General features: G+C 36.0%; 1 protein-coding gene across 3 annotated transcripts in view; it reads left to right on the top strand.

Moving 5' to 3' along the window:
* LOC117400352 (transmembrane protein 245-like) overlaps window positions 1–11,463 on the top strand; it is a 44,728-nt gene extending 33,265 nt beyond the window's left edge. For all 3 annotated transcript variants that reach the window (XM_034000181.3, XM_059022789.1, XM_059022788.1), the window contains 3 exons: window positions 3,051–3,225; window positions 4,720–4,914; window positions 6,719–11,463. In XM_034000181.3, coding sequence (XP_033856072.3) covers window positions 3,051–3,225; window positions 4,720–4,914; window positions 6,719–6,764 — 416 coding nt within the window. In that variant the 3' untranslated portion in view covers window positions 6,765–11,463. The remainder of the gene's footprint in view (window positions 1–3,050; window positions 3,226–4,719; window positions 4,915–6,718) is intronic.
* The last annotated feature ends 2,736 nt before the right edge of the window (window positions 11,464–14,199 follow it).

Genomic DNA, 14,199 nt, shown 5'->3' with positions numbered 1-14,199 from the left:
TATTAGGTAACTTCCACCATCAGTGCGAGTTGGAGAGGTTGTGTTCTGTCAGCCCACAATCCTAATTGGGGCTGACAAAGTCCCAATTGAAATTGATCTGATTTAAGTCGATCCCAGAGGCAGGTAAACATGGCTTCCCTCGAGCAAAACCCTCAATTAATGATGGAGTATCTTCTTAGTTAATGGGAATTTACACACAGCAGGGAATTCAGTTAACATGTATTGCTATAAACAGGAAAAACAGGCTATCGTCCAGTTGCATACACCATTTTAAAATGCAATGAATTTGAGGTTCTTGAGTTTGAGGTCAGGGGACAGTTTATTTCACCAGGAAGCATCTGTTTTAAACAATGCCAACAGAGTCAACCAAATTATAAAACACCTCAAACACTCCTATCTGGACAATTGGGATAAAAACACTAATATGCAAAACAAACTGGAGTGCTGTTGGGCCCTAAACAGAAAATACACCCTGGCAGAATACCTGGTCAGGGTGAAAGACACAAAGCAGAGGCAGATCCTGAACAAGTACAGAAAAGAGAGTAAGGGAGAAAGGGAGAGTGAAAGAGGGAAAGGAGGAGAGGGAGAAAGGGAAGAGGGAAAGAGAGAAAGAAAGGGAAGAGAGTGATGGAAGAAGAGATAGAGAAAGGGAGGGTGAAAGAAGTTAGAAAGGGAAATGTTTTAGTAATGTTTAATGTTTTGTAATGTTGTTATACATTGCTTTGGCAAAACTGTTCTTATCATGCCAAGAAAGCTTATTGAATTGAATTGTAAAGCAATACACTTCCACACATGGCTGCTTCCTGTATTTTTTAAATTTTTTATTACATTTCTTAGCAGACGCCCTTATCCAGGGCGACTTACAATTATTACAAGACATCACATTATTTTTACACCAGAAAACACCGGAAAAACTGCCCCCCCCCCCTCCTGACTTGTATCTATCATTGATTCGTTCTGAATACTTTAAACCCGCCCCAACTACTGAGTGACAGCACATTCCTACATTTCTATTGGAGACTCCGTTTGTGAGATTTAAAACGAGATTACAATCAGGATGGAGGCTTGTTAGCAAGATTTAAAGCTGTATTACAGTTAAGATACAGAGGATTAAAAACAGAATTGTGGCGAAATGTACAAAAATGCCTACACACAAAAACCCCAGAAGAATGTGCCCGTGACCATAGGGATTTTGTTGTGGAAGACAGCAAAGGAAAGATGGTACAACTTAAGTGTGCAAGTACTGTCGACTTACATATTTTGACAAAAAAAAAATGTTTAAGCATTTTGGAAAGTAACCGAAAACACTAACTTCATATGAAAGCCCAGAAAAAAACGATTTACATAAAACTCAAAAACAGGTAAAAATAAGCACCGAAAAATACAATTAATAAAACCCGAAAAACTTGGTAGTTTCCTGCTCCCGTAAAACAAAGACTGGTATGTAGTGTTATCGATATTATTCTATAAGCTATCCTCAATACCTGATTTAATGTGCATTTAAACCACATTATTGCCACCCACAATCATGTTTTCAAATTGTTATGATCATGTGAATAGGGTTAGTAGCTTTACATGCCATGTTTATTACTGGAGCAGGAAACTACTTAGTCTCAAAAAATATACTCGACATAGATGTGAAATATGAGCTGAAATGGCAGTCTGATGATAGATACACACATGCATGGCATAGCTATTGCCTGTTTATTAACATGTAGCTAAACTTCAGCAAATGGTTAATTGCACAATAATTAAATATTTTTATGACACTCAAAATAAAGTGTTACTGCCTACTCTGATCCATACAGTGGAAATACCAAGTGCTAGAGTTAGTAAGCTTTGATTTGCCTTTATATGATGACTTCAATCATTTGGAGTGTAAACAGTCAAAGAACATTAACACAATTGTTTAAAAAAAAAAAAAAAACACAATATTTGCGTAATTGCTGTAATTATTGCAAACATCATATATAGGTGAGGCAACAGTCAAATGTGTTTTGAAGCTACTTACTCTTTAATTTTACAAACAATTAAAGCTGTCGTGTCCAGTTCAGTTTTCAATTACAATATGATTGGTGTAAGTGTTTACTACATTCTTCCAGAATACCTTTCTGTACACTCCAGCTCGTTAAAAACCAGATCTGGTTAGTGAACTTGTTTGCTTACCAAAGGTAGCATAAGGTGCAAGCACACAAGCTTTCTCCCCCCCTTGATGTTGCTGTAAACTGAACTGACATGGTTGTAATTGTGACCTACAGTACAAGCTTACATGAATCTTAAACAGGGGTGTTAGTTAAGTTGTAATTAACATCAGTTTTCCAGCACCTGCAGGTACCACGTATGTTAACAAAAAAAAATGAAGATGCTGTAGCAGGATAGCGTCAGAAAGGAGGCTCAGTCAGGAAAGCTGCAGTGAAAGCGCAGTTGCACACTTTTATTTAATCCCAACTGAGAACAAAAGAACAATAAACAAACACACAGGGCACAAGGCCAAAAGAAGAGGTTCAAACAAAACAAGTACTTACTGTTCAAAATAAATGCTTTAAAATGTCCAGGAGTGGTGCCTTCACTAGACTTCCACCATCACCAAACAAAGGATTTTCTCTCCCTTTTTATACCTGATTAGGGAATGGCCACCTTCTAGCTGTGTATTCAGATGCCAAACACACACACTATTTACATTTAGGGATTTCGCCCTGCCACAGACACATATAGCACTTAAAACAACAACAGAAAAGACACCGAAAACAATCATTTGTGCTCTGTGGCTCAAGCTCTGTAAAATTAACATTTTACAGGAATATAGATTTGATAAGGATTTGATAAGGTAACGGCCTTTGTACATTTAAAAGCTATTTAAAAAAACATACTAGCTTCTGCTCTTGCATTTTTCTTACACATCTATCATTATTTACTAGTTTTTAACATGCTTTATCATACCTGTGCTTTCCCATGTTTTCACTGTGCTAGTTCTGTAACAGAAGAAACAGGTCTGGTCCTTTGTCTCCAGCAGTGCAGATGGTACCGAGCTGCCTGTGTTTGTGTTTCAGCCATGGCGGCTATCCTGGGAGCTGTGCCTTTCCTGGGGACGTACTGGGCGGCGTTGCCGGCAGTCTTGGACCTGTGGCTCGCACAGGGAGAGAGCGTCAAAGCTGTGCTGCTTCTGGTCTTCCATCTGTTACCAACCTACTTTGTGGACACGGCCATCTACTCCGATATATCTGGGTAAGCCTTCATAGTGCAGCATGTTGGACAGGAGCCATAGTCACAGGGGACCCAAGAGAACTGTGTTTGCAAGAGCCAGAATCACTAAATCTGTTGTTACTGTTGTACAATAAAACCTCTCCGCCACCTCCTAAAGAACTGGCATTTAGATGTTTTGTAATTGTAATGTTTGTATCATGGTCTTTATCTTTCTGAAGAGCTCTGTGAGTTATCTTGCTCCAATACTGAAAAGCATTCCCAAAAATCCAAGCTTTTGACCTTTTGACTTTATTGGCTCCATTTGCTCTATAGTAAAATATAGTATGATATAGTGTGGGGAGGGAAGTCATAGTTTTACATGTCTTTTTGGAATGAGGAAATGAAAGACAAAGCTTTGAGAATCGGCATTCAACAGCTTAGGTCAATTTAGCCAAAGCCAACTATTAATTCCGTCGAAGTAACAGATCAAGTAGTCAGACATTACAGCTAGTTCCTCATTAGTGAAATTCTGTTTTTCTGCTTGATTCAATGTCTTACAAATTTGACGTTGAAGCAGCAGAAAACAAAAAAAAGCAATTTGAAGGTGATTAAGGCTAATTGTACTACTGTTAGACGTGGTCTTTTTAAGTGAATCCCTCTGCATGGAATTCTCTAGCATATGGTACGATTATTATTTCATGCTTGGTGTTTTCCGGCCTCTCTGTGGGAGCTGTCAGGTTGGAGGTGCGAGAGTCGTCAAACACAACTGTCGCTCCAGGCCGTCTCCCTGAATTTAATTGTCCAGAAAACCAGGGCGCTGTTTTAATACTGAGACTGTCGGGATTGACCCTCAAACATGGGGAGTTCCCACTGAGGTTTAACACTCTAGTACTGGGAGAATGTAAAATCCAGGGCTTTGCTGTAGGTCACATGGTCTAGTTGCTGCTCTCACAAAGCTTGCATATAGGTCTAGTGGATCACATGGTATGATTAGGAGACTAGTGAGCAGTAACACAAGACACCAGGTGTAATAGTGAGGGGTGGTGGTATTTAGATCTGATCATGAGGGGAAATAAAATGTGCTGTCATTGGTGCATAGCAAAATAAGAACTTGGAAATGGGTAACTGCAGTAGAACAATGACTAAAAAGTGCTTCTGACTGCTGCTGCTGCTGCAAATATTCTAGAGATTGACAGGTTTGGAGTTTCATCCCTCCAAGATTAAGAGCTGCAGGCAAAATATTTGGAGCCAGTCAGCCAAGAGGATTGAGGTCTCCAAGCTGCCACCGCCAAATTTGGACTTTGGGAGCTCACAAAATCAAGAATAGGTCTGCCAAAATGTAAAGCTGTGTTTTAGAAAGCACTTGGAGAACCCGCTTAATGTTGTTGGTGGTGGTTTTTGATAATGTTGTATGTATGGGATTGCTGCGGCTTCCTCTTCTTAATTGGCACACTCAAGTCCAGTTTACAGCTGAGTTTCTCTCCCCTGCTGGACAGGGTTTAAGTAATCTGTGTTTGTTCTTGTTGATTCTGTCAGCGGAGGGCACCCCTATCTGACGGGTCTGGCGGTGGCGGGAGGAGCCTACTACCTGGGCCTGGAAGGAGCGATCATGGGGCCGATCCTGCTCTGCATCCTGGTGGTGGCCTCCAATATCTATAGCGCCATGCTGATGAGCCCGAGCAGCTCCCAGCCCACCCCAGTGCAGCCAGCCTGGCCTCTTAGCACACACAGGTGAGGCAGGGAGACAAACAGCAGAGCCACTCGGGCTAGTTGATCAGGGGACAGATCTACTGTGCTACAAAGTGCACTGGACTTTGAGTACCTGCAGCGATTACATTTTTTCCCCTTTTTTAATTCAACTAAATATTTTTCAGTTTTGTAACAATGTTTTTTTTTGTCCTGGGAAAACTTGGTTCACCTCATTTTTCTTTAAAATAGCATAAAATGAGTGGAAAAACTTGATATACCACAAACATTTCAGTTTTCAGACAATTGTATGCAGTGGGTAATAGGACAAAGCTTATCAATGAAAAATGAAATTGTGGATTATCACGTTTTTCCAATACACCCCTCAATTCTTCAGTCAGAGGAAGTCCATGGAAACAAGAAATTGAATTTAGTGTGTACGAGAGCTGATGAAAACTTAATGGAAGGGAATTGTCAGGAGACCCAATTAAATCAATTATTAATTCTGTTGCTGGAAGTTCTTCCTTGATTTTTCTAGATGCTAATTTTCATATGCTTGCAAGCGTTTAGGTGTTTCAGAAATACAGGAGTACTGGGAACCCCAAAGCTATAATGCATCTCATAAATGAGCCTGTAGGAATACTAACTTACTTTAAAATGCTTTATTAAGTTACAAAAATGTTAATTGAATAAAATAATTTGTGTTTCATGAATATTTGAGTAGACTAACAGTTTGTAACTTTTAATAGTTTTGTGTGGCTCAAAATAGATTAGTTTGCAAATGATTTTTAATAAATGTGCTGTTAAAACCAAACACAGTTTGAAATGCTTGCAACTGCAAGGACAAAATGCCTACAAAATTATACATTTACAATCCCCTTAGCAAATTGTTTTCTGGAAGAAAAAAACACCAAATACAAAACTACAGCTATGGCCAAAAGTTTTAGCTTTTTGCTTCATAAAGTAAAGTGAAACTTGCTGAATAATATTAAGTTAACATACTGAATTACATACACACCACTTTGCAGTTTTACAGATACTAAATGAAAAACTGACAAAAATTGAAAAATGTGACATTTTGAAAATCTAGCATGAAATAATGTACTACTGTTATGGCTTCCAGTAGACTTTTGCAATATCATTTTGTAGTTTATTTGATTACATGATGTTAAATAAAATATCTAACTTATTTAGGATGATGCAAAGCTTATGGCCATAGCTGTAAAACAAAGAATAAGAAACTATTTCTAAGACCCTAAATGAAACTTCTGTGTTTATTTCTTTTGGGTAACTTTACTGGGTGTTTTTTTTTTTCCTTTTCTGAATCAATTAATCTAGCCCTTTGTATCTAAAAACATGTAAATTAAAAAAAAGATCTTCTGTATATTAGGTTTAAGAGTTTTAAGGCAACAGCATTAAGATCTGCCACTGATCAAATCACTTAAATAGACCCAAAATGTTCTTCCCACTGGGTGGTTGAGGGGGAAAAATATAGTACTTAATGAATGACATAGTCGTTTGATAGGTCTCTTTGAATGGCTATTGAGAACATATAATTATACATCTTTAGACAAAGGTTTGTATACATTGTTTGGAAACGTCAGGGCTGAATTGATCTCAGACAGCCGGGAAGTAAAAACGGGGATAAAATAGAGTAATTGGGCACAACAAATATATAAAATAGAAGGTTGTCAGTTTGTAAGAGGATGTTGTAGACTCAATTTTATCCTTCAGTTCTGATCAAAAGACAAATGGACAAGAGCATGAGAGTAAGAAAAGAAAGACATCAAAGCTTATCATGCTGCCTGCTTTCAGGAAGTAAGAAGTGTATTTTTGTTGTGTGTTTCAGGGGTTTTACAGACAGTCCTGATGACCCAAAGGAAGACACAGACTGAGGGAGGAGGGGGAGGAAGCCACGACACATGCTTTGTGTGCTGGCTGCCCGTGGCTCTAACACTGCAACATGCCAAATGAGTGGACAGGGAGCAGGCGTTTCTTTTCACAGCCTTACTTGCACTTAGTCCTTTACACTTCGTCTGTCAAGCAGACAAGCCTGCCTCACGTCATTTTGCACAAAACCCATCGGGGCTCTCCTGCCGCTCCCATAGTGGGGAGCCAGGTGGCTCGGCTCTGTCTCTTTATGTGAACCTGTAGTAGCAGATTAACCCTAGAAGGGGAGGCAGCTTTCTTTCAGTCAGCTTTAGAGGCTGCAGAATCTTTCAAAGATTATGTTTTTTTTCTTTTGAGTTAAAATCCTTGCATTCTGAAATCTCAAATACTGTTCAGTGTACAGCCTTTACTAAAGCACTCATGCAAAAAAATGCAGTCAGAAACCTATTTTTTGTTATTTTGTTTTGTTAAGGTAGATCACAAAGCCTACAATATGTTTAAGTGAGATAGTTCCATGTGTAATACTGTTCATTTGAAACCATGTCTCTTAAGCTCCCTACAACATGGTCCTGTTGTATTTACATTTACATTTCAGTTCTGCTAACCTTTCCCTTTAACTAGGGCTGTTGTTTTAATGTTTTTCAAATTGTTGGTTATAATGTTTTTCAAATTGTTGGTTATAATATATTTAATGGATTTTTTAATTGTTATTATTTTAAACATGAAAGGTACAAGGCATAAGTCAAGGGGTAAAGGGTGAAAATAATGAATTTGATATTTTAAATATAAATAGTGAGTTGTTAACTAACCATGGAATTGTTTCCATCTTTTGCAAGAAACATTTTCCCTGTTGAAGCACAGCATTGAAAACCGTATATTATATTCTTTAAGAAAGTACAAAGATTCACTAAGCTTTTGTATGCTTCTGTAAAAACTACTTGTGTAGACTTCCAATTAAGAGATAAGGTCCTAATGTGTCCTAGTAAAGTAGTGAATCCAGCATTATAGAAATAGTTAGTGTGGTTGTTTGGTACTACTGATGCAATGTATTTGTTTTAGACTACAGCCAATGGAATGGTACTGTAATTGGAAATTTGAGGGAGTATTTCAACAAGTGCTGTGGGTTTCATGCAATTCCAAGATGAAGTTCTGTTAAGGTATCTCCCCATTCAACATCAGCTAAGACCCAATAGACCATTTATTCCAAACAAAACAGTTTGTTTCACTAATGTTGAAACACCTAATTAGGTAAGGCAGTCCAAGATTAGTACTAATTGGGGTCAGTGAAACCTGTTAATAATATTACAAAACTAATAACAAACAACTTGTGCAAAAAAATTACCTTTTTGAAATTGGTGCAATGGTGTAAAAATCTTAAAAACACACTGCTAAAACAGAACTTCATCAAGAAGGAAATCTAAAGACTGTTGCATTGAGCCTGTGTCGGGTCCTGGTAAAAAGTGTTAAACAAAATTAAAAAATCCTATCCAAGACAGAGAGACTTGACTTGCCTACTGAAGAATATCTATTCAAATAAACAATAACTGGAGTGAGTAGGCTTGATGTTTCTGTATGCTTAGCCTTGTATTTCACCTGTACTGAAGTACTGCAGTCAGTTACTATATTAAACAGGTACCTGTACAGCTTTGACTGTTATATCAACACATATTCCTACTAGCAGCCATTGTCTAACTGGCCATTTAACTCTGTAACTCTCATTTTGCATTCAAGAAATAGAAGTTAAAAAATGAATTTAAAAAATCAATATTATTATATATTATTTCTGGTCAGTGACATGTAGCATGTTGTATTAAGTGAGGACTTGACATTCTTGGAATCACTTGATATGTTTGTGATCTGCACAAGGTTCCTGGTAGAATAAGAAAGAGCTTTATGATGTTAGTCAGTCAGATGTTTTCGTTTGCTAGGCTTCAAATCCAGGTTCTCTGTTCCCAACATCCATGCATATTAATGTGTACAGTGTTCCACATTCTTTTAGCAGATACAACTGTGTTGAGTCTTTGGTTGTTTACTGCAGTGTTAAACAGGAAAGGCCTTTTTTCACATTTTAGCCTGGTTTCTTAGTAATTCCTGTTTTTTATGAAAGCGACCTCTCTGATCAAGTTAAGAAAATAGATGCTGTCTTTTGAATGTATCAAAAAATATGATGATTTGTCCACTCATTTACCATGCTTTTTGAACCTCTTTCCCTCGTTACATTGATTTTGTAGATCAAACTCTATGTAGTTTAAGGATCCTTTTATAAAAGATCTAATAATGTGTTACAGGTTTTAATATGAATTAACAAGGAATAACAGTTGATTACTGTGGCATTTTATACAGGACCTGTGTAACGCTTTGTCACAATCTCATAAACCTGTTTCTGTTATTATTATTATTATTATTATTATTAATAATAATAATAATAATAATAATAATAATAATAATAATAATAATAATAATAATAATAATAATAATAATAATAATGATAGCTGCCTAATTATAGCATTCTTTTATAACATATTATTTTTGATTGTTTATAATGAATCCTTCAGCTTGAGTTTTACTGATTTGAACAGACAATGACAAGATATATTAACCTGTGGCATGTAATTTACAGGACAAACAATATAGAACATGAAATCCAAGGACTTTTAAAGTGTTGCAGCATAAAGGTTCTTACAGTAAGATACATGACGTGTGACACGTGGAGTATATTCTATGCACATAACAAAGTCTTGCACAGATTGTATTGCAGTATTATTAATGATGCTCACTGCTTTATTTTAAGGAGTAGTAGTTTACAGTAGAGGCAAATACTGTCATTTGAAGGATTTCACATAGGATATGTAAAGAAAATGTTTTGCTATTTAACACCAACGCTACAAAATAACTATTTGTAATCATCTGCTGTATTTCATTTTTTTTTTAAATCGGAATTCAAATCAATGTTTCATTTTTTTTTTTTTTTAATCTTAATTCAAATCAATGTTTTATGGCGCTGCCATAGGTATACTTTATAATGGCCATGGCACTGCCCTAATTTTCATTTAATCTAGACCTCAGCCATGTAAATGGCAGCACCATTATTTTGATTGAATCCAGACCTGTATTTGGTATATGAAGAGCAATTCAAGAGAAAAGAGTGTTTCTGTAAAGTCTCTGTCTTTTAATGTTTTATAATTCAGTGATTTCAAACTTGGGGTCAGTTTTTATTCAGTAAACAAATACCAAAATAATGTCAATGAAAAATAAAACATTTGGAGAAAAGGACAAAAACCCATATGCAAGTTTACATACACAGTTTCACTGTATTTTTATTTAATTTACATTTCTTTGCCCACGGTTATACTATAAATTCCATGCTCAACCATGATAAACTACATTTGTTTGTCTTTTACAATGCTTTAGTATTTTACTGAAGACACTCGAGAAAAAAATATTTTAGTATGACTACATTTACCAGTTCAGTGTGCTTTTACGATGCTCCTTCACATTTAGCCACAGTTAACTTTTATTAGAGCAAATGGATAAAAAATGAGGAACCAAATGAAGACAAAGACTGGACAATATGTTAAGAGGTTAAGATGTCACTAAGCCATCCCAACTTTTAAATGTAGCCTGTCATTTTGATTTATACTACAGTTATTGTGTGTGTGTGTGGGTGTTTGAAGGTTTTGGATAATTATACCTGTATTTGTAAAAATATGGACAACTTCATATAAACTTCTAGCAACTGACAAATCTTGCAGGCACACCATATTTGATTGTTCAAAGCTAAAGGGGATACATATTTATTGAGACACCCTCCTTACAAGCAAACCATTCTAATGTCAAAGCGCTTGGATACTAGAAAGTCTTTGTATGTAATTGACCTCAGAAACGCCTCTGCTGAGTGATACTGCGACTAATGTGACGAAGCTGAAGTGGTATCAGGACTGTGATATTATAGTTTAAATCGCTTGGAACTGACTGTATCCAAATTGTAATTTTAATCTATTCATTTCATGTCAATGTCCTACATTTTGGGGAGTTAAATTGTATTTGTAACTGTAATGAGAAAAATGCAGTGTGCTCTAACAGACACATGCTTTGATCTTAACAACCTGTATCTTGAAAAATGCTACTTTGCGCAAGTGCTGGGACAAACATGGGTTTTAAATGTTCAACTATTCTTTAATATTGTACAAGTTATACTTTTGTTTTACAGCACATTCAAAATTAAAATTAACAAAAAAAAAAGAAACCTTGTTCCACATTAAATTACCTTTAAACTGTTCTGTGCAGTTTAAAGTATGTTATTTACCGTAAAACTTCAAATAATTGCCGGGTCTCAAATAATCGCCTGTCTCCAAGAAGCGCCGGGTCTGCTGGCAAATACTGTAAATGAACGCCAGGTCTCTGGCATTGCCATTGAAGCTGAGGAAGATGAGGAGGAGCTTGAGAGTAATGAACTGCTAATAAGTGACAGCGATGAAAGTGACTCTCAGGATTAATAAGTATAATAATAATAATAGAACATTTAATTTAAGGTAGACCTTAAATTATGAAACAATGCAGTTATTACGTTATTAAAAGTTCTGATAATTTTAAGCTTGCTGAAAGTAGGCCAGATACAAACCTCTTGGTGTATTTTATTGTCTTTTGTTGTATTAACAATGTACAAGTTTGAGATTAAACAATAAATTATTTTTGATAATGATACTTATGGGTTTATTGTTCATTTTAAAAAACATTTTAGAAGTTTGTATTATTATTATTATTATTATTATTATTATTATTATTATTATTATTATTATTATTATTATTATTGTGCTGTAAATGTAGCCTACACGCCTGTGTTCTGATATTTACAGGGCTGTTTTTTAGTGGAATTTATTATTATTATTATTATTATTATTATTATTATTATTATTATTATTATTAATGGTAGATCTAATTCTGTTTTTAAATACAAATTCATACTTCTGCTTTTGCAACGTTTTGCATATCGTATCCTTGTTAACCAGTGCATATAAAAAGACTCTAATAATACTTTCGCTTTATACTTGAGGGTGTACAATACAATGTAATTTTGTTATAAAACAAAACTGTTACTTAGTTCCCTCTGACACACAACCTTTTAACAAAGTTGCTGGAATGTTTAAATTGAGTTGCGATGTTGCTGCAAGGTTGTATGTTAGAGGCTTCTCAATGACTGGATGAAGCATGTGAAGCTAGTGATGTCATATAAATTATGGAGCGCCATTTGTGCCAAAAACTATCCAGACATTAATTTGTCTATCAATTCATGAATTGGTCCATTCGTCCAGCAATTTGTCCATACATTTGTCAATTCATACAGTAATTCATAAACTTATTTGTTAATTAATCTAATAATTAATTAACTAATTTGTCAATTCATTAATACGAAAGGCTGTACGGACTTTAGTGTGAAGCGTTTGCTCAGCGCTTGACCTGCAAATTTCCAATCAACCAGACGAACTGCCAAACAAACATGTAGTTTGTCAAAAAGCACCTGGATGATCCTCAAAAGTTCTGGAACAATGTTCTATGGACAGATGAGTCAAAAGTGGAACTTTTTGGCCGACATGGGCCCTGTTATGTCTGGCGAAAACCAAACACTGCATTCCACAGTAAGAACCTCATACCAACGGTCAAACATGGTGGTGGTAGTGTCATGGTTTAGGGATGCTTTGCTGCATCAGGACCTGGATGCCTTGCCATCATTGAAGGAACCAAGAATTCTGCTCTGTATCAGAGAATTCTACAGTAGAATGTCAGGCCATTCATCTGTGAGCTGTAGCTGAAGCGCAGCTGGGTCATGCAGCAAGATAATAATCCGAAACACACAAGTAAGGCTACATCAGAATGGTTGAAGAACAAGAAATTTAAAGTTTTGGAATGGCCTAGACAAAGTCCAGACCTAAACCCCATTGAGATGTTGTGGCAGGACCTGAAACGAGCAGTTCATGCTCGAAAACCCACAAATGTCACTGAGTTGAAGCAGTTCTGCATGGAGGAGTGGGCCAAAATTCCTCCATGGCGCTGTGAGAGACTAATCAATAACTACAGGAAGCGTTTGGTTGCAGTTATTGCTGCTAAAGGTGGCGTAACCAGTTATTGAGTCTAAGGGGGCGATTACTTTTTCACACGGAGGTATTGGGTGTTGCATAACTTTCTTTAATAAATAAATGAAATATGTATCACATTTTTGCGTTATTTGTTCACTCAGGGTCCCGTTTATCTAATATTAGGTTTTGGTTGAAGATCTGAACATTGTGTCAAAAATATGCAAAAATGCAGAAAATCAGACAAGGGGCAAATACTTTTTCAAGGCACTGTATATATTCTGTCCCTTTTTATCTTGTTTGTGAATGCACTGGCCAAGTACTTTGAATGAATTTATAACTGAAAGCATATTTTTAGTATTTTTAGTAAGAATTTTGAAATATATCCGGAAAGTATAAATAAAATATAGTTTTATGTTAAGAATGTAGTTAATTTATTAATATTATAATTGATTAATTAATATGAAATAATAATGTGGTAGACCAAACACTAGACTTTTATCACCACAACCCTGACAATTATAGGGCTGGTCTTTGTTCTCCAGGGGCCGGTAGCTTGTTGACATCCTCGTTCGAACGTGGAGTTGGACGTGCTAAATTGGGAGGAAAAACAGGGTTGAAACAATGGAGACATTTGACAAAAATGAATGTAATTAATCAATAGAAGTTTTGTAAATAAGCAGTCAAATATTTTAGGCAAGCATTTAAAAAAGTAAATAAAAAAATACACATTACGTGCTGTTCCTTACAGAACTAGTCTTTTTATGTATTTAGCTGTTTCCATGCAAATGAATGACTGTTAACTGCAAAGTAATGGCACTACAAAGAACCTGCCTGGGTGCATTTCTTCTTTATTGATCCAGCATTCAGTGAGTGTATTAAATAGATTAGTTTACCATGTCTATTAGAAAGCAATTCGCTCTGATCAATGGTTGCTGTACTGGGTTATTGATTTCAATCTTCTTATCTAGTCATGTTATGACAGCATAAGTGGGTCATTCTACAAATGTGCTGCATTTAGGCTCAGTTTAAAAATCCTTTAACTGCGCTATAATAGTATTTATGAAATGACTCAATAATTAAATTAAGTAAATGATTTGACACCTGTTGAGCTTGTCTCAAAGAAAGAACCACAAGGTGCATTTGACTCAAAGTAAACTTTTTGTTTACTTAATTGAAATACAAAACAAAGAAGGCTTCAGGACCTTTTAAAAGAAGCTGAAGTAATCCCTGCTCTTCACAGTCTAGTGCTCTCTTCAACTGGCTTGCACTGTTCTGAATAATGCAGACCGAACCTCCACTGAACTGCAGTCTCATGAGTCTCACTCTACTGCCATTATACAATTGTAGTCAAAAAATTTGATACCCC

The sequence above is a fragment of the Acipenser ruthenus genome, chromosome 4 (assembly GCF_902713425.1).
Source record: "Acipenser ruthenus chromosome 4, fAciRut3.2 maternal haplotype, whole genome shotgun sequence".
NCBI classification, from domain to species: domain Eukaryota; kingdom Metazoa; phylum Chordata; class Actinopteri; order Acipenseriformes; family Acipenseridae; genus Acipenser; species Acipenser ruthenus.
This window is presented reverse-complemented; position numbering and strand designations above follow the sequence as displayed.